This window comes from Chlamydotis macqueenii, chromosome 1 (genome assembly GCF_036417535.1).
Source record: "Chlamydotis macqueenii isolate bChlMac1 chromosome 1, bChlMac1.mat, whole genome shotgun sequence".
NCBI lineage: Eukaryota > Metazoa > Chordata > Aves > Otidiformes > Otididae > Chlamydotis > Chlamydotis macqueenii.
The window spans coordinates 147,698,035-147,724,545 of record NC_141556.1 but is presented as its reverse complement, the minus strand read 5'-3'; the positions used below and the strand labels follow the sequence as shown (position 1 = coordinate 147,724,545).

Genomic DNA, 26,511 nt, shown 5'->3' with positions numbered 1-26,511 from the left:
TGACAACCTAACTGAATTTCCCCTGTGGTGCTTGCAAAACGCTGTTCCAAAAAGTAATAATGCATGCCAAAAAAAAAAAAGAAAAGAAAAGGAGAAAAGGGGGAAAAAAGGATCATAGAGATCATGCCGTCACATTTAATTTCAGAGAACAAAACCTGAAGCTCATTTCTCTTTAGATCAGTTGTATACCAGTTGGAACATGGGTGCCTAGCGCTGCGACAGAGAAATATGATCTGAGCTTTAAATAGCTGCCAAATAACCATGTGGTGGCTGGCAGCATTAAACGTGTTGCAATGAGAGTGATCTGTTTCAAAGTAAAGCCACATAACAGGACAAGTCAATCTGATGTGGTATAGAAAAGGAGGGGGGAACATTTTTCATTATCTTTCTGGGCTTCTTTCTGTTTTAAATGTGTTTCCATCTTAAAGATGCATTAACTTAAGGTCTTTTTCTTGAACTGCTTAAAACCTGAATCATGTGCAGGTCATTTCAGAGAACATCTCCTTGGGTATCCAGGCACGGGAGTGAAGGGGAATGGTGTGCCAAATGTGAAGGACCACTGCTGAGACCATCCCCTTGCTGCAACCCCATTCAGAGTGGCTGTCTCCTAGTGTGAAAGGCAGCTTCCCTGTGTAGGGAGTCCCCCTTGTTTTCACTAAATACATCCTTAGCAGTTTTTATGAACAGATAAGGAACAGATCTGCGGCAAATAACATGGGTAACTCCTGCTCCAAGACCTTCCTCTGTCCTCACAACAAAATGTAGAGCTTTGCAGCACTCTTGTGAGGCCCCTCTGGGCTCTTTGGGATGTAGGGAAAAACCAGGTGCAAAATTTGGAGGTGTCTAACATGGGAGATGCTGCCAGGCCTCCATTCCTTCTTACCTTCATGTCAAATGAATCTCCTGATCCTTTTTGTCAATGTGTTCCCTGGGTTGATGAGCCACATTGCGGACTGGAAAGACAGACCAGTTTAAACTGGTAAGGTTTAGGAGACACAGAGGGAAAAGTGGTACTGCAAATACTTGTGATTTTTCATCCCTTCTGTCACTTTTGATTATAGATGACCGACTTCTGTTTTCAATTTCAGTGTCTCCCCCAACTTCAGCAGCATCAGTCCAGACTTACTCAAAGTTAACACCGCAGAATTTCATTGTGTAGTCTTCACTGCCTGGAAATTACACTGCCGAAAGTACAGAGAGGAAAAGAGGAAAAGGAGAGCAAGAGGAAAACCCAGCTGCTGCATCAGAAGGTAAATAGCTCATTTAAGAGGTACAATATGACTTCCTAAAAGATAATAAGCTCAACATACTTTGCAGCCAGCTAGCTTTTGCAAGAACGGAGAAACAGCAATACCCACACTACTTCGGATCATCCTACTAGCAGTGTACTAGCATACTATAAACTACAGGCTCAGTTGCAGCAGCTAGGCAACCTGCAGAGAAACAGAGCAGGCTTTATTTTGCATTTCCTCAAAGGAGAACATTGCTTTACCTCACTAACACAAATGTCAATAAACAGCCACATATTTCATGAAGGTCAGCTCCAGTGAAACTTCCAGCAGCCACCCCAATGAGGCACAAGGATAAACCCGGTGCAAATAATTTTCTGATTGTTTTTGTCCGCAGCTGCCTTTGGCACATTGTGTCAGCCCGTCCTCCAGGAATCCACAACAGCTGCCCAGCGGGCTGGCAGAGGGCATCACAGAGGGACGCTCACCCTGCTTTCTCTCCCTCCTTTCTTACCTCCATCCCCTTGTTTTCTCACTGCCTCCTTTGCAGGCAGCCACGGTTGTCGCCTTGTTTGCACTGGACAAGGTGATGATTGTCAGATTGAAATGCTTCTTAAATACCTGTTCCTTTTACCATCACTTTTCCAAACACATTATTTAAAAAAAAAAAAAAATCTTTTCTTCCAATATAACCACAGGTTATTAAGCCAGCCAGGCAATTAAAAATAAAAACCCCAAAACCCTATGGGTTTGTGAGGAACACAGTTCTTTGACCAATTTCACAGAATATGTTGCTTACAGCATTTCATTCCCTTTACAACCTTTTACTCAGCTCTAATAATGAAAATCTCTGCATCTCCACTAAGTATTTTCTAGACAAAAGCGTATCTGGAAGAATGCCATGGAACGAGTCTCCTTACTTGGCTTGTCTTCCCCGAGTTCTCACAGACCCATTCCCCTGCACGTAGTTCGTAAATGAAAGCAAAAGAAGAAGAGTTTGACTGTGCTTTTAGGTAATATTCACACAGAAATGCCTCCCCACCACCCTCAAGACCATTCTCTGGTCTGCAGCAGCTACCCATTACACATCATGTGCTCAGCTACATACGTGTTTTGGAGGAAGCAAGCATCCCTGTCCATACTGTGTCAGAAGGTACCTGACTCTCCTTTCTGCTATTAGGGGAAGAAGGTGACATCTAATTAAAGCAAGTTGATAGAGCTACAGACTATTGCCAAAAGTGTGAGTTTGAGTGAAGAATTTATGAGCACTGAAGCAATTCCTACTGACGCCAGAAAGGCTTCCTGAAGTTATGAAGGAAGCCCTCAGAAACACCTTAGATCTTCAACGGCCATTACGGCCGCAGTATGACCCCAAGGGTTGCCTCCAAGACAGCCCTCCTTGCACACAAGAGTGTAGCTAATTTAGCTGCATAATGGCGGGAGTTCTGAAGATGCACATGGGCTGAATTAAGGGCTCCACGGGAGCTTTGGCTCATTCCTTGCATAGTTTATTAGTTGCTGCTGCACACATAGTTATGCTTGCTGGAAAAAGTCCAGCTTTGAGGCACCTCTCAATTCCTCCAGCTTCTAAAAGTTGCAAGAAAGTGGCTCAAGTGCATTGCCCTCTCTAAACTCTTGTGGAGAAGGACTCTCCCCTGCAGAGAAGCAGACAGGGTTTGGAAGGGGTACCTACTCAAATAACTCTTGATTATTGAATTTACCTCTACAATTACCAGTGAGTATTGTAGACTGTAAAGGGGGTAAATACCAACAGATTGTATTATTTGAGAAACAGTATGTGATTGTGTAATTAAGGGCAGGAATATAATACCATATGCACAAGGGGCAGGGTTAATTTCAGCATTTCCTGACTAACCAAGGGCATTATGGTGTAACCCTAATGTTCTCCGGATGGCTATCATTTATATGGAGTTCACATACATGCTTATGAATATTTGGGCAAAATTCACCCATCATACTCTCTGACACAGTAATTAAAAACACCATGTTTGCTGCCAATAAAAGTATTTTTGTGATTTGGTAATTATTCCAAACCTCATAGTCCCAGTTCCCCGTACCCCCTGCCCTTGTGGTCGTCCTGTTCTATAATGTATAAGGTTAAACTTGATGATGGAAAAATAAATAAGTAGCAGGGAAGGCTGGAAAGCTTCCAATCCCAAAAGCTCCCAAAATGGAAGCAACATCCATTCTTGCCCACCACATCTTCTAGGTGGGCACTCCTTTCCTGCCTTTTAGTGATGCTTTCAATATTCATAACAGCTGTGGAATTAAGCATTATGAACAAGAAGAAACCAACAACCAGTCTTTACTTTTCCCCATCAGTCCCAAACTATTCTGCCTTGAGTTGCAAAGCAAAAACCAACACACTCCCAGATGGATTTAATTTCAACTTGGGCCCACTACCAGGCAAAGTTTCCCCATTGTTAAAACTCCACCCCGTCTTTTCCATACCATGCATACAGTTCCATCCTCACCTCATCTTCCAAACATATGCGTGCGCGCACACACACACACATCCAGAGGACCAGCCATTCCTACAATACAGAACCAAATCCATCTCCCCTGCTGACTTTCCTCATTACTTTCCCCAGGATAACTAGTAGGCAAGTTGGATTTGGTCTATAATGTAGATTTTTAATATTTGGGAAAATGAAGACTACATGAAACACACATTTTCATGTCCTAGATATTGTCTTCATAATAAACCTTTTTTAATAAAAAAGTCATTTTACACAACCAGGAAAATGTTTGTTGGAGGAGCCAATTATTCCATTCAAAAACAAAAGGGCTAAAACTTGATTAAAATCTTAATGCTATAATTCAAAGTACAATTTTGGCATAACTTCAGATAGTGATTTAACTATGGCATTTTGGCTTATAGGATCATGCAACAAACATGGATTTCAGAATACAGAAGTATACAGCTTTCAAATTCGTACAGAAAAGAGAAATGTGTAATGGAAGCAGTTAAGCTTTTACACATAGGGGCTAGCACCAGGTTGCTATTCACGGCAATTGTCTTCTCTCTCGTCGTCTTCCCATCGATGCTGCGTGAACAACTGCACTCTATTTTTACGAAGTGCAGACATGTTTGCCTGTATTAAAGCTAAGGCAAGTAGTGGAAAACAGGAGAGGAGGTAGATTGAATTACTGTATTTGAATGTTTGTTTTCCCCTCCACCTTATACCATTCTCCACAAGCAGAAGCACAAGATAAATGTTAAACGACAAATGTATAAAGTGTTGAATTGGCCCACTTCATGTTGGGCTTTCGGTTGAAGAAATTTTTTGCCTTCCTGTGTTTGCAAAACTGAAAAAAAATGCTGCTAATAGTACAATATGAAGAACCATGGGTGTACTTTCTAAAGAATTAAAAACAACTAGTTGGGACTAAAGGTGTTTTTTTTCCTGTATTGAGTTTTGTGTCCTTAAACAAATAACAGAAGAAATTCCAGAAGTCTGCCTGCACACTTAGGATTGTTATAATGGTAATAATGTACAAAATTGTGTTCCGGTTTACAATTGTCATAAAATTTCACTAGGATTCCTGTATTCCCTTCAGCAGTGTACGACTAGTCTGAGTGTAAATAAATGGCACGCCCTACCAACAAGAACAGCATTCCTGCTAATAAAGCAAAAAATACTCCTATAGGAGCCAGCATAAAAGACCAGCCATAACGTACATAAACAGCAAAGTCTGGGCAACCCATTTTTTTCATGTTGGTGTAGTTTTCCAGATCAGCCATCGCCTGGACCCAGATGACATACATCACAATTACCAGTGAAAACAAGACACCTGGAAAAGAAACACCAGGTTTTAACAACAGAGTGAGAGACAAACGCTGGGTGCATTTACTATAATACCTAGAAACCCTTCAATGCTTGAGGCCCTGTCTGCAAGGCATGGTCAGCCACCACTGGATATTCTTTGGCTTCCTCTAACAAGCACTATCTCCGTCTTTCTTCTGATTTGCACTGAAAAGCATACTCCCATGACAAAGGACATACCTGGTTTTGATAGGCAGACTGAAACACAGGTGTGTTTAGGGACAAAATTCAGGCAGGTAGTTATGTTTTGAATTCAGGACCCATGGGAGGGGGAAGGAAGGGGGATGGGATGGGACGACCTAGAAAAAAATACCTACATTTGCTTCCCAAACTCTGACATTGTTTCTATCACAGTCTTTTGGATGAGACATGAAAAGGGGAAAGGGATGGGAAATCTTTCTATTATGTTCACCTCTCTATATTCGCTTCTTTTTTCTTACGAAAAGGGCTTTATTTGGAACATATTACCTTCAGAATATTCTACTCAAATATTTTGCAGATAAATTCAGATGTATTTAATTCAAAATCCTCCACATTAGAAAAGAAGTTCCTGGTGTCAAAACAAAACCCAGCAATAATGAAATCATAGCTATGAAGCAGGCTATTAGTATTAACCTCAGATTGGATACAACAATTTCCTGGAATTAATCCACCACATAATTCACAGCCTTTTCCCAACCACTCCTCTGAAAGGCCTTTGGATTGTTTACATATGATAGTAATATGAGCACATGTCCTTAAAAGCGTTGTTAATCTCTTTGTTACTATACCAGAAGGAGATATAAGAAGAAAGTGCTTGCCAAAGTATCAGTTGCATTCCTAATATTTCATTTCACTTTAGAGGAATGTGAACACTTGAGAAATGCAAGCCTGCAGCACAGATGCTCTAGCAGATCTGCTGGAAAACTGAGGGCACAAGTCCGAATTTTTTGCATACTCTAGACTGTACCCACTTGCTCCCTGAGCTACAGCTGTCACAGCACAGTTACAGAAGCAGGACTATTTATTCCAACATTAAAATATTTGGGGGACACCACCCTATCATGTTTTTATCCCAGGATGTTTAGGTGCCTCATTAAAACCATAAGCCAGGGCATACTCCTGGGCACACTTATTGCCAAACTTGAGTCTACAGGCCGTACAGCAACAGAGTATAAGTCAAAGGTATTTGTGGTCTCTTCCCCATCCTCCTAAATGCAATACAACCATGAACAAATTTAACACTTGTGGCAAAACCCACAAATGCATTTTATAAGCACACATGGACAGGCATTTGCTTCCAGATCCACCTGTCCTGGTAATATTTTGTGGTTACCTTTCCCCATTCCCACCCTGAGACACCCCTTTACCACCTCCTTTCCTTGCCCTTCCTACACTCTTGCAAGGGAGCAGATCTTGTCATCACTCCTTCATTTCCTTCAAGCAAAATCAGACAGGTTAGCTGCAGTAGTACAAATTGGTGATCTACTGACATTCTTATTGGTGCTTTATTGTAAAAATGTAATAGTTTTACATTCTGGACATCCTGAACATCTGACAGGTGAGAGCTCATAACTCATTGTTTGGGAGCACTACCTTTTGAAGCCCATCAGGAAATGAGCTGAAGTAGTTAACCTAAGACATAATCAAAAAATGACTGAAAATCCCAAAGGATTTGCAATTTTTATGAGATTGAAAGAAAGGAGAAAGACTAAATAAAAAAAAAGACACAGACACATTTCCTGTCTATTAAATATACTTCCAGGATTACATTTTTTGCTAGGGCTCAAATTCCTAACAACGTTAAAAAAAAAAAAAAAAAACAAACCAAAAACAACCAAAAAACACTCAACTCTAAAAGGCATAAATTCAATTTTGAAAGTATTTTACCTAAGTAAAACTCAATTTTGGTAGAATTTATTGCTGTGATTTTATTAAACATACAACTGGTGAAACAATCAGTGAGAAGGATCACCTTAGGGCCAGACATAAAGAATGAGAAAATTAAATTGAAGATTCTCCAAATGTAAGTCAAATTGAGCAGAAGATTCCTATAACAGAACTTCTAATGATAACAAATAATGTAGACAGATAACAGATAATACAAGAAAATTAGAACCAAACAGAGATAGTGACTTTTTAGATAAAAAGTAAAAAGATTCAGGGCAAACTTCATAAATGGAATTATTAGAGACATGGAGTTTGTTCAAGGTTTCAAAATTTCAACCAAAAAAAACCATTATAGCTCAAAGATTTGGAAAGATACATTGATAATATGTCAAAATCCATGTGAACATTGGAATTTACCTCGTTAGATGGCTGTGCTTGTGCATTTTCAAATGTCTGTAGTCTTCTATTTATTCTCTACTCTACACCTGGAATGACATCCTGCACCCTGGGCAGACACAAAGCTAAGTAGCCCAGTCAGTCAGAAGCATCTGCCATTAGAAGAAGACTCTGTCAGAGGTGCTTTAGTCTCAAAATGGGCACCCCTTGCTCTTTGGACAGTCTGAAGCAACACCTTCTAGGTGATTTCGGCAGCCTGGACAGGCTGTCCAAGGAAGTGGTGGAGTCACCGTCCCTGGAGGTGTTCTAAGAATGTGTAAAAGTGGTACTTCAGGACATGGTTTAGTAGGCATGGTGGTGGTAGGTTGACGGTTGGACTTGATGATCTTGAATGTCTTTTCCAACCTTAAAGATTCTATGATTAAACTAGAGCCAATAGCATGCAGGGGCAAAACAGCAAGCTAATGCTGCCAGTGGTAAAACAACTTCAGGGAAGCTAAAATCCATCAGGTGATTTCACAGCAAGCTGTTAATACCTGTGTGTGGCAAATTGTTGAGTATGGAAATTTGTTGAAGAAATTTATGGCAAGCAGAGATAAATGTCCTTCTTTAAAAAAAAAAGAAGAAAAAGGGAGAATATGTAAGCTCTTCGTTAATTAAGGCACTAAAGAAGTATTTAAGGGTTCTCACTATCTGCTAATGGAGGCTAATTAGTAGGTATATTGCTTAGTGTGTTCAATAAATGTCTTGAACAGTAGAATCGGGCTAAGTAAAAACTGACCATGTCCTGTTGTCTCCAACAGCCCTTTTGTCTAATTTTCACAGAGTTATGAATTCATGAGAGTTAAGCACTTTCACAGGAGTTTACTGAGCCTCCTGTATGTTACAAATGATAACAGAGAAAAAGGAAAACAGAAGCTTTTCTTAAAAGTTTTGTCCATTTGGTTTTGTTTCCTAAGATGTCAGAGTACATTACAAGCAGTGGAGAAAGCAGGGAAGCAGATCTTGTACTTCTATTATCACTAATGCATCTACTTAAAATATTTGATGCTTAGAGCTAGAGGCATTAGTTCCTTCTTATCCATTAGCACTTCAGGTTGTGCTTAAATTTAAGCATATGTGCAAGCCTCTTTGACTTAAAGGATTTTTCTTCCTGGCATCCACACCAGTTGCATCAAAATACCTGATTCAAAGGCAAGTTATGAGCTTAATGAGTGGTTACTAGAACTTAAATATTAATCTGATTGTTAGATTCCAAAAGAATACTGTTTCTTTTCAGATTATATGATTTCATGTCTGCTTGCATTGTCTTATGTTAACAACATAGAGGGATGTTAATGATTCAAGAAAGGTTTGAGGAAAAAGTAGTATCCAGAACAGAGTACAAACAATTTGTTCAGTGGACTGAGTAGCATGTAAAATTCAGATACACATAACGTCTGACGTATTTTTACAGGCCACAAGACATCAATTTGGTCTATGCGTTAGGAACTCTAATAGTCATGTAAAATAACAGTCAGCGCTTTATATAGTGTTTGCAAAAATAGAGAGAAAATCTGTGTTTATCTCCATTTTTTTTTTTAGAAACAAGGCAAAGAAACAACTAATCAGATAATCAGAGCTTCTAAGTATCCAAAGTTTGCTTGTGACTCTGGCTTTCAAAGGAGTTTTGCTCCTCAAAGCCAAGGCGGATTTTCTAAACACATAACATACCATAGCACAGTTGCTAATAAATACAAGTCTTCTGCCTCTCCATCCAAAGAATATGTAGATGTACTTTGTGCATATATATGCACTAATTCTGCAGCATTCTGCTTTGGTTATTTATACCGGTCGGTGACAGACCATTCACTGGAGTGTATTTAAACGAAAGGAAAGGCACTGGACTGAAGGCAATACAAAATCTTACTAAGCAATTGTCTATCTTGGTCTGCTTAAGTGTTTTAAACTAGCTCCCATCACTGCAAAATCTCACTGCCTCAGTTTGTATGTAGAGAATATGATATTTCTGAGGAAAAATCATATATTGGAAAAAGTTTTAAATTAGCCTTTTTCTTTACATCACCCTCAATTACAACATTCGGACTTGATTCTGAAAAATCTAATACAGCCACTAGAATACTAGTAACTCAGAACTGTCAGCAGAGTCCATGTAAAACTGAAAAGAGGTCAGAATTAGAGTCTTTACTGCTAGAGAGTATTTTCTTATACAGATTTTATGCTGCTTGTGGAAGACAATGAGGAAAATTCCTCTATTTATATAACTAGAGTACTGCTATTCCATCCTACTTTTGTATCCACAAGTTTGTCTCACTGGCTTGCCTCTTTCCTTCAGAATATTAGTCATGCCAGTAAGAGTTAAGAAAGCATCCATTACAAGTGTAATAGGAATGCCTGTTCATTATGGAGGAGAATATACTAAAATAAATATATATTTATTCTGTGAAATCTGTTCCTGCAGTCTTGCACTGACTAGCTGTTGTGAATGTCATGAACTCTCATAGCCAAACTCCAAGGCAAAATTACTGAGATTACTGAGATTGAAAAAAAACCTCCACAATTTCATGAAACAAATATTTTTAGGAACAATGTGTGCTATGATGCATTTCTACATTATTGGCATTTAGACCTTTTGCATAGTGTGTGGGTGTCCATTTGCCCTTGCCTTTTAGTGAATATAAAATAAAACAGCAGTTGCATGAATCGGGAATGATAGGGGAAATTATTCCTAGAACATGAAATATGTCTGAGAGAGATTAAGACAAATAAATACTTCCCTTCTCCTCCTTTTTCTTTTTTTTTCCATTTTGCAGTTTTTTTTAAGAACACATATGTTTGATACACAGCTCTGTGCAGTGTGATAAGACATGGACTTCTCTGAGGTCACTCTTTTCTGTCTTTTGCATTTATTCTTTTGAATTTCTTTCAAATGCTTGTGCATATTGCAGAGGAGAAAGAATACAGAACCTTTAGAAATGTCTATGAATTCAAGAAGCAGTTTGCTGGCCTTTAGGACTTATGCTTCCTACGTAGAAATGCCTTTCACTTGTCAATGGTGAATGGCTGTTCATGGCACGAAGACATGAACACAAAGACAACAGGTGCTGGAAAGAATGATGTGAGCTTTTTTCTTGTGCCTAGAAGTTTAGAACGCTTTATCTCACTTGAGGAAAACTTGCATGTGTGTGTATATTTTTTTTTCAATTGCATTTTTCTGTCCTTGTTCTTATTGCAGATTCTACCACCTATCTTGGCCTCTTGTGACATTTAAAAAGTATGGTTGATATTCCACTCTGAAGTACGTGTAGAGGATCCCACTTAAGAGTTATGGGTGTTGGCACATGTCTCTGAAGACAGATTTTTGTCCTCATCTAGAAGCTAGAATTAAAATATCAGCTTTTTTTTCACTATTTTGGCAGGAAGCAGAAGTCATACTTGTACTTCTAATCTTGCCTCTTCACAGGGTGTGATTCTGTAATGTTCTGTGCACATCCTGGGGGCTTGCTTGTTTGACATCAGTACAAAAGGACAGTTTTAACCAACACCCAAGTAGCAACAGGCCCAAGATAATAATGGACTTTATTGAAGGCTGCTCTAAGTGATCATTTTATGGCAGATTTCCCTTCTTTTCCTATGATGTTTGAAGCAACTACAAGGCTTCTTACAGTCTGCACTACTGTAGCTGCTCTTGGCCCATCCTCTGTAGACATGGAGGGGAGGCTGCACAGACAGCACTGAAGTCACTGACTGTAGTATCGTTGAACTGATACACACTTTTTCCCCACAGGTGTAGCATCTGTAGTTTCACCTGCAGCCTCAGGTAGTTCATGTGCGTAAAAAGCTTAATAGGGAAAGATGCTAGTCAATAAGCTGCCACCAGTACTAATAATTGTGTGGGCCTCTCCATTTGCGGTAGTTCAGCTGCACCACTCAGTAAGAGAAGTGGACAACCTTTCTTAAAGATCAGGATGAAGAAAAAGCAAGTGTGTGACTGCCACAGATCAGACATCAGAACCACTCTGGTTGCTGCTATTCTGGGCCCTAGATATGTGACACTGCAGAGAGGCTTCTGAGGTTCCTTTGGCTGTTGCACACTCTGCAGTTCATCCACATGGGCACCAGTGATACTGGCAGAGAGACCTTGAGTCCTTGAGTAGGTGATTAGTAGGTGAAAAGCAAGGGCATGGGACCCAGCTGATGATGGTCTCAAACCTGCTGCCCAAAGGATAAAAACTGTACAGAAGTTGGTGTACACTGTGCACCAGTGTAGCTGGTGCTTTGTAGCTAGTGTTGCAAGCAGGGCTTTGGCTTCTGCGACCATAAGACCCTCTTTGAGATATGAAGACTCCTGGGAAAAAATGAGATCCATCAGACAAGGTGGGGAAAGAGCAACAAGCTCAGTAAACTTGTGAGAATAATGGAAGCAAGGACCATTGGCAGATGGACATCAAAGTTTCCAGACAAGCAGTGGGAAGGGAGTGTTTGGGATAGAGCAATGAAGGAGCATAAGTCCTAAAGTATAAGTCCTTGTACACTTCCACTGAGAAAGTAACACAACTGAAAGTCCATCTTAAACGCATGTACATAAATTATCTCAGCGTTGGAGTAACATAGGAGGAACTAAAGTTCACTGGATGATGCATGATGCCACTGCAGCTGCAGACACGGTGAGATAGGTTGCTTGATTGGCATGCTTTGCCGGATGGATACAGACTCTTTAAAACAGGCAATTAAGATGGGGTGGGATGGCTACAGTCTGCACAAAGAAATATCTTCAATGGACAGACATCTTCTAAGTAACAGGAGCTTATGGGTTTAGATCAACAAGGTGGACAAAAAGGGTGTGGTCACGGTGAGCATCTGCTACAGGCCACCCAATCAAGATGAAGAAGTGGACTGGAAAAATAGTTATGATTTCTGGTTCTCATGAGGGACTCGGTCACCCCAGTATCTTGTAGAAGGGCAACATTGCAAAGAACAAGCAACCCAGGAGGTAGGCAGCTGGACTAGATCAAGGATAACTTTTTGAAACAGGTGTGGAATAGAGCAGCTAACAGAAGTGCTTTGCTACTCACAAATAAGGAAAAACTGATCAGGAATACAATAGATGGTGGCAAAGAAAAAGAAATGGCAAAGTTTAGTATCCTAGGAGGAAAATGGGAGGTGAGTACGAGATTAAAGACCCAAAACTTCAGGAGAATAGACTTCAGCCTGTTCAGTGAACTGGTAAGCAGGATCCCAAGGGATCCTGCCCTGAAGGACAAAGGATGCCTTGAAGGTCAAAGGGGCCCAGAAGAACTGGCTGTTCCTCATAGGCAACTTCCTTAAAGTACAAGAATGGTCCTTCTCAGTGTGCAAGAATTCAAGCAGGTCTGGCAGAAATAAAAGTTTACTTTATACAGAGCTGCATTAGCAGGAACATAGTAATCAGGATTGAAAATAGTATTTTTTTTCCCTTTACTTAGCACTTACGACATCTTATCTGGAAAACTGTGTCCAGTTTGAGGCCCCCTGGTGAAAGAGAGATACTGATAAACTGAAGTCATGACTACCGAGATGGTTAGGAGGATGGAGGAGGAGAGGCTGAGTGAGCTGGGGAGTTTTAGTCTAGAGAAGAAAACAATCTTCTTCTTTCTAAATGGAGTTACAGAGAAGATGGGGATAGACTCTTTAGAGATCTCCACACTGAAAGAATGAGAAACAATGGTCACAAGCTGCAGCAAGGACAATTTCAGGTGGATGAAATAAAAAAACCAATTTTTTCAAAATTAAGTCGGTCAAATTGGGACAAGTGCCCAAAGATGCTGAGGAGTTATTGGAGTTTTTTAAAAAATAACTGGAGAAGGCTCTGAGCTTCCTGATCTAGCTTTGAAGCTAGTTGTTCTTTGAACAGGAGATCAGTCTTGACTGCCACTAGAGGTCCTTTCCAATCTAATTTTATTCTGTGTCACTCAGGATCTCTGTTTAGGATCCTTCCACAGGTCCCTCCAAAAGGCAAGTCTATCTTCCTTAGCGCAGATAAGGTGAAGTGTGCCTCTGAGAGTGTGTTTCTTACTATTGACAATAGAATTTTAAGCAGTTTGTTCATACAAAATACTCAGCTTTCAGATGGTTGAACAGTTGCCATGAATCCCATTCCCAATAATATCTTCAGCTGCTCTCTGAACCCTAAGATGGAACAGCAGACCATGCTACAAGCTGTTCTCTTCAGCTGAGGCAGAGCTTTTATCTGCTACCTAATTTATCAGTTAAGGTTACAAAAGGATAGAGATACTTTAGTCTAAGAGCAGGTATTAAAATTGCTTCAACTAACATTTTTCTTTAAAGATATGTAGGCACATAAATAACTGATCTTCTTATCTTCTTCCAAACTTCCACAGAACAACCACCTTGTCTAACGTTTTTCTCAGAAGCCTACCATTCTCTCCAGTATAACAGGCACTAGAAATTTGTGGTAAGACAGCATCCAGGCCCTTTCAAAACAATGTATATACTATATTTTTTTTTTTCAAATCAATATGCTGGTTTATATCTTACGAGAACCCTAACTTTACCTGTGATATAAGTCACATTACATCTTTTCATTTTCCCATTAGGTCTCTGTTTAAATAGCTGCACACTCTGGCTGCATCCTGATCACACGTTGGTGTGAGTGGTAAATATGCATAATTTCTCATCACTCTCCCCTTCCATGCCCTGATTTCCTTTGGGAGGCAGTAAATGAGCAGGCTTTCTAGTCCTGAAGGAGATGGATAGAAGAAGGGGTCAGGACAGCAGGGAACACAGCAGAGCATGCCACTCTGCCTTCTAGAGGCAGACTAAAATACTCTTCTCCATCAGGTTCTAGCTTGTCTTGCTCTGCCCCTAAGTTATCCCAGATTTAAGATATTGACTATTGTGAGGAATTCCTATTGGGAGAGAAAGAGAGATAGCAATTTCATGCTGTTACACCTTTAGGTCTGAGAATCCCTCTTACTCTCCGTTTAACACAATGGGCCATTGATCAGTAACACCACAGGAAACTGAGTTATTTTCCAAGACATCCCACAAGACATAGCTTTAACTACTGACAATGCAAAGTATTTATAAGCTCTTCTTATGTCAGTATGGCCACTCCCACCAGCATGATTTTGATTCAAGATATAATTAAACCCTCACTGTGGCTATGGGAGTACTTGTGAGAAGAGCTGAGAGCAACAACCTTTTTTTTTATGTTTTTGTGGGTGATGTAAAGTGTTGGATAGGATAATGATATTTACAGTAAGTACCTTCCCCAAGCATCCCTGCACTACTGGTGGGACTGGGAGTAGATGCAGAAGAGTTTGGTCAGGAACTGTGTCCCCCTACCCAAGCCAAAATGTCTTGTGCAAGCTGAATGGATCCAGGGTTCTATATTCTGCTGCCACCACTACCTTTTGGCAAATCATAGCAGGATTTTGCTAAATATCTTTGCTTTTTAACAACATCAATGGTAACAGTAAAAAAAAACACAGCTCTTCTCTGAAGCCCTGATTGAGAACAGTTTGAAGTTGAAAGATACTACATATACAGAGAGTAAAAAGTCAGGATTTCCCTTGAAGAACATCTGCTCTATGGATGAGAGGGGCAAAGAGACAGGCTCAAGGTCACACACTGGGATAATAAAGCTCACTTAACTTCACACACCTGAAAAAAAATAGTCTCTCTGGATTCCCTCAGTAAAGGAAAGAGAGGTGTAGGGTTCCTTCATAGTGCATTCATCTGATCCAACTAGGCCCCTCTTTCAGGATTAAATGAATCCCCAACTGGGGGAACTTCTTACATATCTACTGTTTTTACTGCCAATGAATGTTATTGCCTCTTGCAGGCCTCCTAGGGAAGTCAAGGGAGACCAGCACAGTCTTGGTGATCTAACTTTCTGCTGTCTAAATGAGGGCAGAAGAACTGACCCAGGTCGGAGAACACACGCTTCGCAGCTCTGCCTATCAGTTCCTGGTGTCTTTCAAGTCCCCTTTTCCTCTCTAACAGCCTCTGCTACTTTCTAGTGACAGCTGAGGTTTCTTACAGATTAGAAATGCAGCAAAAGAGCAGGATTCACATGGGCTCTTACCCTGCAAATTATTGATAAAAAGCATTGAAATATCTTAGGATTTCCATCAGTCTATGAATTTTTTGTATGTCTTTTAAAAGTGTGGAGAAGTAATTCTCAAGGGATCAAATGCAAGTATGGAGGAGTATTTTCAGCAAAAATATTATAAAATATTTCCCACACTTCACTGAGGGTCCTTTAAAAGGCAGCAGATGAAGAGCTGCAAGGTGAAGGGGGCAAGTAAGGTCAGCAGGTCAGTAACAGAAGCAGAAAGAGAGCCCAGGCCTTCTGGTCTTGACACAAGTGGCTCTACCCTGTACCACAATACTGCTCTCACAGGGCTGCCTCTCACCAGGCTTTATGCAAAGGAGAACAGTGGTTGAGCACATACTGTCATTTATATCCTACACAACTGTGTCTTACACACACCAGTGTGACGTCTTCCCAGACTTTTCAAGTTTAACTGAACAGCGTACCAGAGAGCTTCCCGTATCAGCTAAATCCTGAGAGGGTGCATCTTCCATAGTATGTGTGGGTTATGAGGAAGGAGGGAATTCAGTTATTTGGTATCTTTCCTTCACAGAGGTTTAGACCTCCCACTTACTCGTATGTGACAACTATTTTGTGTACTCCAATCACATCCAAAACATTTCTCCTATATTGGTCAGGTGAATGTGCTCTGTCTTCCGTCTTCTTTAGAGCCCATCATAATCATCTTTTGTGACACTGATAAAAAAGCCCTCTCCTTAGCTAAAGCCTTTGAGAATCCTATAAGGTAGCATCCCTAAATATGCAATTCTTTTTCCTGCTAAAAAAAAAAAAAAGTCGATTAAAATTGCAGCATAATTCCATTATTTGTCCTGGATTATTTTTATGTTATTTCAAAAGTAGCTTTTAGAAGAGCTTCATAACTGCAGAAAGAATTGTCTGCAAGACAGGCATTCCACAAGCCAAAGGATAGAAGCATAAGCTTTTTCTTTCTTTTAACTATGATTAATATAATTTTTGGTCAAGGAAAATGGAAGAAATACCTCATCCTTTCTATTCTTTAATTGACTGAGCAAACAGTATACCCACCAGCAATGATGAAAAAGCCTCCTCCTGCTTTATACAAAATGTGGCTGGCAAAAGGAGCTGCACAGATGATGAAGAAACTAGCCATCACAATAGTGAGCACTCCCAGGAGCATAAGAACTGTCCAGAAACCTCGATAAACTGGAGAAAGGGAAGAAGGAAAAAAAAAGAATACAACACTTTTTAGAACTTAAATAAGTGACATATTTGGCTAACAAAGACTTCTCTTTTCCTCTTCTCTTTTCACTTGCATTGTTAACAAATAAAATGTACATTCTATTGTGCACAGAGATGTTATATATCATGTGGACCAAATTAGGTTTGAACACCAGACCTTATCTGATGATCACAGAAAATGGGTTGTAAGTTGCCACAAATGGAATCCGTCTGCTTAATATTTAGCAGTGACTTGAAAGATAGCAACTTGACCAAATTTATGCTCTTTAGAAAATGGTACACCAAAGCAGTAGCAATGATTCTTTCAGATAAATAATTGGACTGACAGGATACAGTAGTTTTACCAAAATTGTCCAGGAGAAGCAGAGAGCTGCAACATCTTGACATTCTTAGTGCTCAGACCACCAATAGCAATCTCTAAGTACGTTCTCTACAATTTACAACTGGATAATTCTCCTTAGATATAGTCATATTCAATAGATGAAAATCTAAAGCAGGAGGGGGGAGAAACTATAAAAATGTACACCGAGTCTCTGAAAAACAGTTAAGTTTTTTAAACCAGTCTATTCCTGCTCTAAAGCTCTTTGTATTTTATTAAATTTAAAATGTGATGTTTCAGAAGCCCCGTTAGACAGTGCCAAGCAGTGCTGAATTAATGGATGCAGCTGGTGATAAATGAGCTGACAGTTTTGTGACATACTCTGGCCAAAAGAGTCTTTCTAACAATTATTTTTTAGCTGGTTAATTGCACATCCATTTAACAAAGTCATCATTTTACAAATGCTACAAGAGTGACATAAATTTCTCCCATGAATTTAAAAATTGGTACATTAACACAACCCATTAGTAAAATTATGAGTTGCAAAGATCTCCATCATCAGATCTGAAAATCTTGAAACACTGACAATTCAGTCAGTGAAAAACATTTCCACCCAACTGAGGAAAAGCATATAAGCCAGCTGGCAAGTCAGGAAAGTGAGTCACAAAAGAAACTGCCACTTATCATTTGACAGCACCTACTTACTGTTATGGCAAAACACAGCCAAGCAACTATTATATTGGTTCACATCCTGAAAGTTTCAAATTCATACAGCTTGTTAGAGTCAGGTATTCTGGGTTTGCTCTCATCTGAAATCTGAAGGTTCACCAGACATTATCAGCTCATGCTTCCCACTAATGTGTTCCAAAAAATCTATAGTTTTTAACCTGACCAGCTTAACTCCAGTTAAAGTATACACCATCTCACTTCTATCAGCTAGATCACGTTCATCATACCACATTAGCCACATTTTTTAAAAAACGTTCTTTTTAATCCAGGCAAACATTCAGAGACATAATTTTCCACCACACTGATCAGCAGATTTGGGCATAGGAAAGATGAATGTGTCTCAAAGCAGCTGGCAAAAGGGTTAAAATTGTGTTCTGGTTCATATCCAATACAAGTCTTCTCTCCACATAAACAAAAAAAAATATGGAAATAGTAGGTAAGAAATAAGGCTGTGGCTCAGTAAAGCAATTAAGTGTGTGTTCTGCTTTAAGTGCTCTACCTCTTATGGGATTTAGGCACTTGTTTAAAGTTAAACACATAGTTAAATGATTCACTTAATGCAAATGGACAGTGAATGGAGACCTAGAAAGGTAAATCTCTCAAGTGCTTCCAGTCTTGAGTCTCTGAAGCAATTTCATATTATTTTACTCATGGGGCTACTTTGCTAAGCTTCATCGCAGTCCCCAAGTCCATGGGACATTACTTCCTCATTTAAAACCTAATACCACTAAATCAGTCTATAACCACCCAACTCTTTTACATGGATGGCCCAAGGTACTTCAAAGTCATGACACATTGGCCAAAATGGACCTTGAAAAAGCCTTCTTCGATATCATTATGGTCAGTCACCTAATCACACAGCACTTTTTCTATTTTCTGAATGGATGAGGACACAGGATTCTCCAGCATCACAAAATCAGTATCCAGTTTCATGATCTGCTCTTCATACAGGAAGCTTTGAAGTCTGCTTTTAGTGAAATTTTACCAGAAAACCTTGATTTGTTCAAATAGTCCTCAAAACAGAACACAAAAGAAACACAAATGTAACTGTTGAAAATTTGTTTAAACCTTTCTGTAACGACACAAGAGAAAAGCTGTTTCTCTCTCCAACAGCAAAACTATTTTATGCATTATACATTAAATACTGATTTGACCTTGCTGTCACCTGAAATAAGCTTCCATTCAATTTCTCTAGAAATAATTATTTACTCTAGAAAATCATGGATAAATCCTGGTTATCTTGATATTTATTTATCCAGCTAAGTCTGTCATTAAACACCAATTAGAAAACAGAGTGTAGTTGACAGGTAAAAAGTCTGCAATTCTCCCAAATCTGTGACTTTTCAAGCAAAAGACTAATCCCTGTAATTTGCAAGAGAGTAAGTAATTTGGGTCATTTGTGGCACAGGTCTAAGGAAACATCCTAAGAGCACTTAGACTTTTTCTTTAGTAAGTGAGTTAAAAAGCGACAATTTTTCTGGAAAGAAGGCTTCACTTATTTCATATTCAGACTGCATTTCGCATCTTCTCTGCCTAGATGGGCAAGATCAGTTCCTACAGGGCTAATCATTCAAAATTACATTGCAGCCCTACTGCTGTCATTTAGCTTAGCTGGTATCTATAGATGAACACAAAAGGGCTGGTTGAAATTAAACCTTCCTAAGAATGAACTTACTCTTCAAGTCAAAGACTTTGCTGCTCTGAGACTGAGGTGAACTGTGACAGATAAAATGTGACAGAAGACGCCTCTTTGAATTATGTTTCTTTATATCCCATGAAAAGGGCTGCCACTGTGATCCAAGCAGCCTGTTTCAAGAAATAATGGTCCAGTGTACCTATACAAAGTGCTAACAAAAGTTTGTGCCATTTCAAGTCTCACTGAGGCAGTTCATAAGACAGCCTGCGTTCTGGTCCAGATGACAAGGAGCACCCTTGCCTCTGCAAGCTACTTCACAGATGTTTGAATCAGCTACCTCAAATACATGCATTAGTCCAAGTATTTCCTACAACAGAAGAAATAAAGTACAAGCACCACCGCAGAGTCCAAGGTAAACCTATCTGCAGTGTTAATCTTAGATACCATTGCTCTGTGGTGCAAGAGTGCTAAACAGAAGGTTCTGTAACTTGTCTTGGTAAGCTGCCCTTCTGTCGGGTACAACATTTGCCTTGGCAGAAACAGGCAGGCCTAAAAATAAAATAGTACTGAGAGGAAGACAGGAGTACACACAGCATGCTGATCTTTGAGCTCTGCATCATTTGGCCTGTGTACTATGGGGACATTATAACTACAGTATATCCCTACAGATTTGCACGACCTGTAGTTTTCCCTTGCTACTTGCTTTCCTCTCTAAAGGTCCTAATTTAGGTCCCTCTGGAGATTTTTGCATCATTTGAAAACTAGAAGTATCTGGTTTTGAGTGAGGGACCAAATTTTGAAGAAATGGCTGAAAATTATCAAAAGCCCTCTTTTCAAGTACAGCAGATCCCAGCATTGATTATAAACTAAAGCCACAGATTCCTATTTTAAGGCGTTACTGGTGCATGATATGAAAGAGAAGCAATAATATATTTGACGAAGTTACACAGCTGTGTCACCTACAACACAAACTTGTTGCGTAGCAGCCATGCACACCTCTGAACCCCCATAATGGGTTATTCTGGAACAGGTTAGCTAATGACACAATAAGACACCCCTCTACTACTGGAGATGTTAACATCAACCTCATGAAACCATGCCAGGTATTTTATTGCCCTTGCTGACTTCAAGGGTTTTGAAATCTCAGCCATCAGCACATACATTTTCTATGGCCTATCAAAAAACACCCAGCCATTGAATATTGAATTTAATATCAATACTATTGATATTAATCAACATTAAGCACTACAAAGCTGGAAACTTGCTGAAGTATGTGTGAGTATGCTTTAGCACATATCACACATGCTTTAGTATGTACTCATAAACATTACTAAGGACAGGCAAAATAATTTTGAAAAGTTGCCTTGAATTTTCACCCACAAGTGACTGTTTCCTGTGATTTGACTGTGGATTGTATTTTAGAATATGTCTTTTTTACCTCTCTATTTAATGTAAGAGATATCAAAATGCTTGCAACAAGAGTATTGCCACCCACAGAAAGTTAGAGATTTTTAGAAAAATGTGTTGTACATACATGTTTGATTTTTCTAATGAAGTGTAAAACTTTTTATTCAGCTGTTTATTTTTCTATGAAAGAGCAAAATAAGTATTGCTCAGATGACAGAATATTTCCTCCTAATTAAAATAGAACTTGATGGACTCACTAAGTGCTAAACCTGTGTGGGAGATTTATTTTTTTTGTCCCCAAAAGTGAATATGTTGAGAAAGCTATGAGCCATGAAAATGGTAATACTGTATCAAGAAACAGTAGCAGAACCAAAAAAAAAAAAAAAAAGGGGATAATAACCTCAATCTTTTAGTAGTGCCCTTTTGTTCTTTGTTAAGCTGATGCAAGATATTAGATGCAGCCATCTGGGTACATAAACAGTTGGTGAAATCTTGTTCTTAATGAAATCAAACCGATGGCTTCTGCCACTAGCTTTTACAGAGAAGCATTTCCTCCACTGTGCTCCTCCACTATCAAGAAGAAGAGGATAACCTTCTAGCATTTCTTAATTTAGCAACTGCAGTTACAGAGAGGTTTTAAAAAGTTCTCTGCCAAATATCATGGGCTGGAGTGTCAAACTAGCCTAAAGGAGAAACAAGTTTTGAACTAACAGAAGAGACAATGACATAACGTTCTTCACAAAAAGTTGTGAAAGATTCTTGAACAAGCACACCTGCTCTAGTAAATAACTCAGCTTGGATGCTGAAAATGAACTGGAGGCATAAAAAAAGCCTCTTCAGTTTTAATAAACTCGAAAGCAATCCAACTGTATCTATTTATATAGCAGGAATGGCTCTGAATGTACTTTACCTGGGCCAGCATCTATAGTACAGTTCTGTCTATTTTTAATCTCCTAATATGAAATATAGATAGGAAAATTATATTTGAGCAGTGGTTCTTTTGGCAAACATTAACTAAAATTAATTAAACTTTTGATGATATTCCTTCTCCTTTCCTTATTCTTTGTTTGTGCACTTCTGTGTAATCATGCAATATAATTTGAGGATCCTTTGTGAATGTATGAGTGAATCGTGGAATAAAAACTCTGTCTAGATTATTAGGAGCTGATGACTCTGTCACTTTCAAATGGAAAGATAAACTGTTCTAGATGTGCTGTGAAGTTACAGATTAGATCTCTTAATGGTGAGGTCTGAATTCTTCCTGGACAAACAGTTCCAAATTTCTAAAGATTAATAGAACCATCATCAGTCCAACTTATTTTCTTTTTCACGTCTGCAGCATAAAAATTGGATTCTCAAGAAACTTCCAAGTTGGCAGAGGCATAATTACAGCTTCAGAATAGGAAGGGATCACTTAAGTCACTGAGTCAACAAGCTCAGAGACATGCAGCATCCACACATCATGGGTTATTTAAAAAGTCATATGAAATAGGTATCTGAAGTTATTTACTTCAAATACATTTGCATAAAGCCCTTGATCTGATGAAATGTGATCAATATTTTTAAGTGGTTTTTAAGAGTTGTAAAAACAGAACTTTCCAAGCATTATTCAAACATAAGGTTTTCAATTACTGTATATCTTCCATAGATATACATGTATCTCTGTTACTGCACTAGAGCGTCTCAGTGTCAATATCTCAGTTTAACATAGTAAGTATTTTGAACTATTATAGAAAAGATAAATACATCTATATTTAAAAAGAGCTTAGTTCACAAAACAAAACTGCCCTTTGCTACAGTCTCAGGCTACATTATTCATGTATGGAACACCCTGCCCAGAGCAATTTCAGTGCCTCAGCCCCCCATAGTGTCAGTGGAGAGAAGCTGGCACATCCAGCAGTCGGTGCAGCATATCTGAGTTAGTTAAACAAACTTAGACAGTATCAAGGCCCCACTCCTCCTTCCACATAAAGTAAAAATTTCCACATGTGGTTATTTATTCAACAAAAAAACAGTTTTACTGGAATACATGTTTAATGCATTCAGGCCAAGGAAGATACTTTTTTATGTTGGAGAAAAAAGCACTAAAAAGGAAATGTCGTTTTTTTAGAAATGACTTCCATTATGCCATCACGCTTAAAGCTAAGCATTCATTCAAGTGTTTTGCTAAATAGTGGCTTAAATATGCATGTTGTAAAATTATGAGAAGTATGAAGCACCAAAACTCTACTAATTAAGCTGTGTGGAGTGATAAGGCTGTTTTATACTGAAGCATCCAAACAGTTTTCATGAAACCATAGGCACTGTTTCCATTCGCAGACAAAAAAATACTTACTGATTGCAGAGTCATAAGAGGTTGAGTTGTGTTCATCTCGAATAAGAGGAAATGGTGACAGGTAAGCATGTGTACAATTCTTAGAAGGTGACTGGTTAGCTAAAAGTGAAAGAAAAATAAAGATTAATATTTCTCTGACTTACCAATAAAATATTTTAAGCCCGTTCTTCAAATGGGCCAACTGAGTTTCGTAGGTCAAGATTCTAGGTTCTTTCCCAGGCCATAGCTTACAGTGGACTTGGTTCAGTAAGAGATACCAGCCTTGTTACCCAGCCAAGGATATTCCTTAAAGGGCAACACAGAGTTGTACTATGGCAACAATAAGCAGCCTTGCTGAAGACACATTGCAATATATATGCAATACATACATATGCTTTTATGTGCACATGTACCTTTCTCTTGTGAGGGTTGATTATGTCCATCTCATTCTTGCATGTCCCACAAAAAAAAAAAAAAAAAAAAAAGAAAAAAACCCAGAAAATTACTTTTTCTCTTGTGAAAGAACAATGAAAAATATCAATCATCTTCAGAAAGTTTAGTCTCAGTAAATATGAGTTTAGTCTATGGAATCAATCTGGCCATAAAAGGGTAATTTCACCTTTTATATTAAATGTGTATAAAAACATCACCTTCCTCCTTGTGAAAGATGAAGGCTGACTGTAGCTTAAACCACATTTAAACTTCAGACTCCTGACCACAGAATTCTCAAAAAAAAAAAAAACAAACAAAGGGAAGTTAGCTATAGTGAATATTACATTTGCCACCTAAGATCGAGGAATATATTTAGTAAAATATGGGTTATTGAAGTCAGATTTGTATGATGGCACCTGCTTTTCACAACAGTTGTGGAAATCTTGCAATAAGGAGAGGGAGCGCTGTACCTTAGAGGTAGGGTCAAAGACAGGAAAATAAGTTTTGCTTGACCTCTTCTTCACGGGATATTTTGATTGTAAACTACTATCTGATCTTCCAGAATCCTGGCATGTAGTGAAAGGAAGCAAAGGATCATCTGTGAATTTAGTAAAGGAACTCTTCTGGAGATGATGTGTCCTACACCATTTTCACAGTGGAATCACCCATGCCCTCCTTAACTCACTGATAGAACTAGATGGAGAAACTCTCTAAGCAAAAAATTCATGGACCATCCTAACCACTAAGCTCTTTTTCCCTACATTACAGAAATAAATAGTCTGTTTATCAATACATGACAAGAGACTGTCCTGATAAGAATGGACCCAAGTTAACAGGGCAGCCATAACACACACAGCATAAGTTGATAGTTAAACACGTATCATTCTGTCCCGGAGTTTCTTTTAGTACAGATTACAGAAATGGTTGTCAAGAATTTATTTTAGGGTAGCTGAAGAACCTGATCGCCAAAGAGGCCATATGAAATTCAGTGATTCGTAAGACAGAAAAAAAAAGAAAAGAAAAAAGAACACAAGAATTTTGAGAACGAACTACTGTAGATAATGTAAAAGGAAAAAGTTACTTACTATACCAGAAATTCCACATGCTGGCATTATTTTCTCCTACATTTCCACTAAACCAGCACCTCCAGAAGAAACCTTCATGATGGAAAGTGGCCTTCTCTCCCTACAAGGGAAAAAAAAAAAAAAACATAAAATTTTTAAATAGCTGAAAAAATCAAGTTCAACTGAAATTAGATGTTGAGGCAAAAAACACCATCATCATAATGAAACACAGCTTGTTCTGAATATAGGTTAGCTATAGCATATCTGAACAGTTATACTTACTTTGAATGAATGTCATATTGCAAAAGTAGTATCACAGAAGCCAAATTCATTTTAGGATTTATTACAACTGGTTACAAGATGTTTTGAAGCAGGCTTGTAAGCCTCCAGAAGGTTAAAATTATTATATTCATAATAAGTTCATATATAAGTTCATACAGAAGTAAATTCTTACAACGTAAATTCTTACAAAATAAACACATACAAGAAACCTACCTATATAATTCTCATTATAAATAAAAATGCCCATACTAACCCCAGCATCTTCAGGTGCTTTTGAACACGTTCCTATTTCTGTAGCAAGAAGCCAATAATCAGTTCCAAATGCCACCAAAAAAAGCAAAACTCCCAGAGCTGCAAAGAAGCCTCCAAAAAATATCCCCACACTCAGTTTCATTATCAAAGTTATCTTAGAAAAATGCTTAATTACTTAAGAAGAAACAGCAAAATAAATAAAATTATTGGCAAAGTTACTATAACGCTGTTTGGAGAACACAGCTCATATCTGAAGAAGTTTCTCTTCACTTGACTTTCTGCCTGTGCCCTTCTTCCCAATGCCCCATGAGTCGATTTGTGTCTCCTAATTTGTCTTCCACGTGGCTGACTCAAGCTTGACAGATGAAAAGGGCCTTCTATTTTAGGACACTGATGCCAGAGCTTCATTCTGTTTCTCTGTCTGGGTGAGGCCAGTCAGAAATATCTGACCTTCCCCTAAGTAATCAGGGATTGACTTGAAATATTATTGCAGCTGGTGCATCAACATCAGTGGAGATGGAGACGGAGTTGCAATGGCTCTGCCTGTCCACGTGAACCGTGTTAGAGAGCACATAGTAGCAGCGAGGACTTCCAAAGTTCAGGCTTGGTGGTGAGTGTTTCCTTAGCTGCTAGCAGGGAAGGAAACACATGGAAGTTACTATAAGTCATGTTACTAAATGAAGGCTGAGGTTTTTTATGGAACTTTAAAATATGGTAGCCAAATTGCAGAGAAGCCTTTGAAAAATCCTATCCTTTATTACAAATACAGTTAGCTTTAAAAATTTACATCTTACCCTTAAAGTAATAGCTTTAATAACACTAAACTAAGCATTTAACCACTTTATTTATTCAGATGAATCTTATTTGCACATATCACAAATGCATGCAACTAAAAATTCCTCCAAGCACCTGATAAAGAAAGTTCAGTCTTTTTAAAAAAAGAAGACACTTTCCCACATGTGTGCTTTGGCCATTTTGGAAGGTGATGGGGTACCACATTTAAATTACAAGGACCCATTGCACAAGAAAAAGGCACTTTCAACAACAACTTTCAGGCCAAGAAGGCCTTTCCAAACATCTCTAGTGGATTACTGGGCATGGTCCTGTAGAGATTTGATGAGTTGATACTACGCATCAGATCTTCACCCAAAAAAAATTTCATTGGCACTATCTATCACCAGAGTAGAAAATACTCCACTGACAACCCATGTTGGGAAATACTGGAACCAAGAGAAGGATGAAGTCAGTTTACTCCAGAAAATGTTTGCCACAACATTTTATTGCAACAGACTTAGGTCTCCAGAGGGACTCCTGCTTCCAGTATCCCAGTACTTCTTTGGACAGTGCAGCAGTGTGCTCAAGGAGAGCAAGAAAAAAACTTGGTGTTTCTACCACCTGTCCTCATTTCCAGACAG

The 26,511-nt window shown here is 38.8% G+C and overlaps 1 protein-coding gene across 1 annotated transcript; it reads right to left on the bottom strand.

Moving 5' to 3' along the window:
• Positions 1-3,937: 3,937 nt before the first annotated feature.
• On the bottom strand, positions 3,938-25,388 carry TMEM182 (transmembrane protein 182). The gene is made up of 5 exons (XM_010130724.2): positions 25,098-25,388; positions 24,584-24,683; positions 23,088-23,186; positions 16,488-16,625; positions 3,938-5,045 (listed from the first exon to the last, which is right to left on the bottom strand). The coding sequence occupies exons 1-5, from the start codon at positions 25,236-25,238 to the stop codon at positions 4,822-4,824; spliced, it is 702 nt and encodes a 233-aa protein (XP_010129026.2). The 5' UTR covers positions 25,239-25,388; the 3' UTR covers positions 3,938-4,821.
• Between the last annotated feature and the right edge of the window lie 1,123 nt (positions 25,389-26,511).

Excerpts from the sequence above, each read along its gene's own strand:
- TMEM182 (XM_010130724.2), bottom strand. The coding sequence starts at position 25,238 with ATGAAACTGAGTGTGGGGATATTTTTTGGAGGCTTCTTTGCAGCTCTG. Across the intron at positions 23,187-24,583 it reads CATGTGGAATTTCTGGTATA|CTAACCAGTCACCTTCTAAG; the intron begins GTAAGTAACTTT and ends TTTCACTTTTAG. Across the intron at positions 16,626-23,087 it reads CTCTTATGACTCTGCAATCA|TTTATCGAGGTTTCTGGACA; the intron begins GTAAGTATTTTT and ends CCCTTTCTCCAG.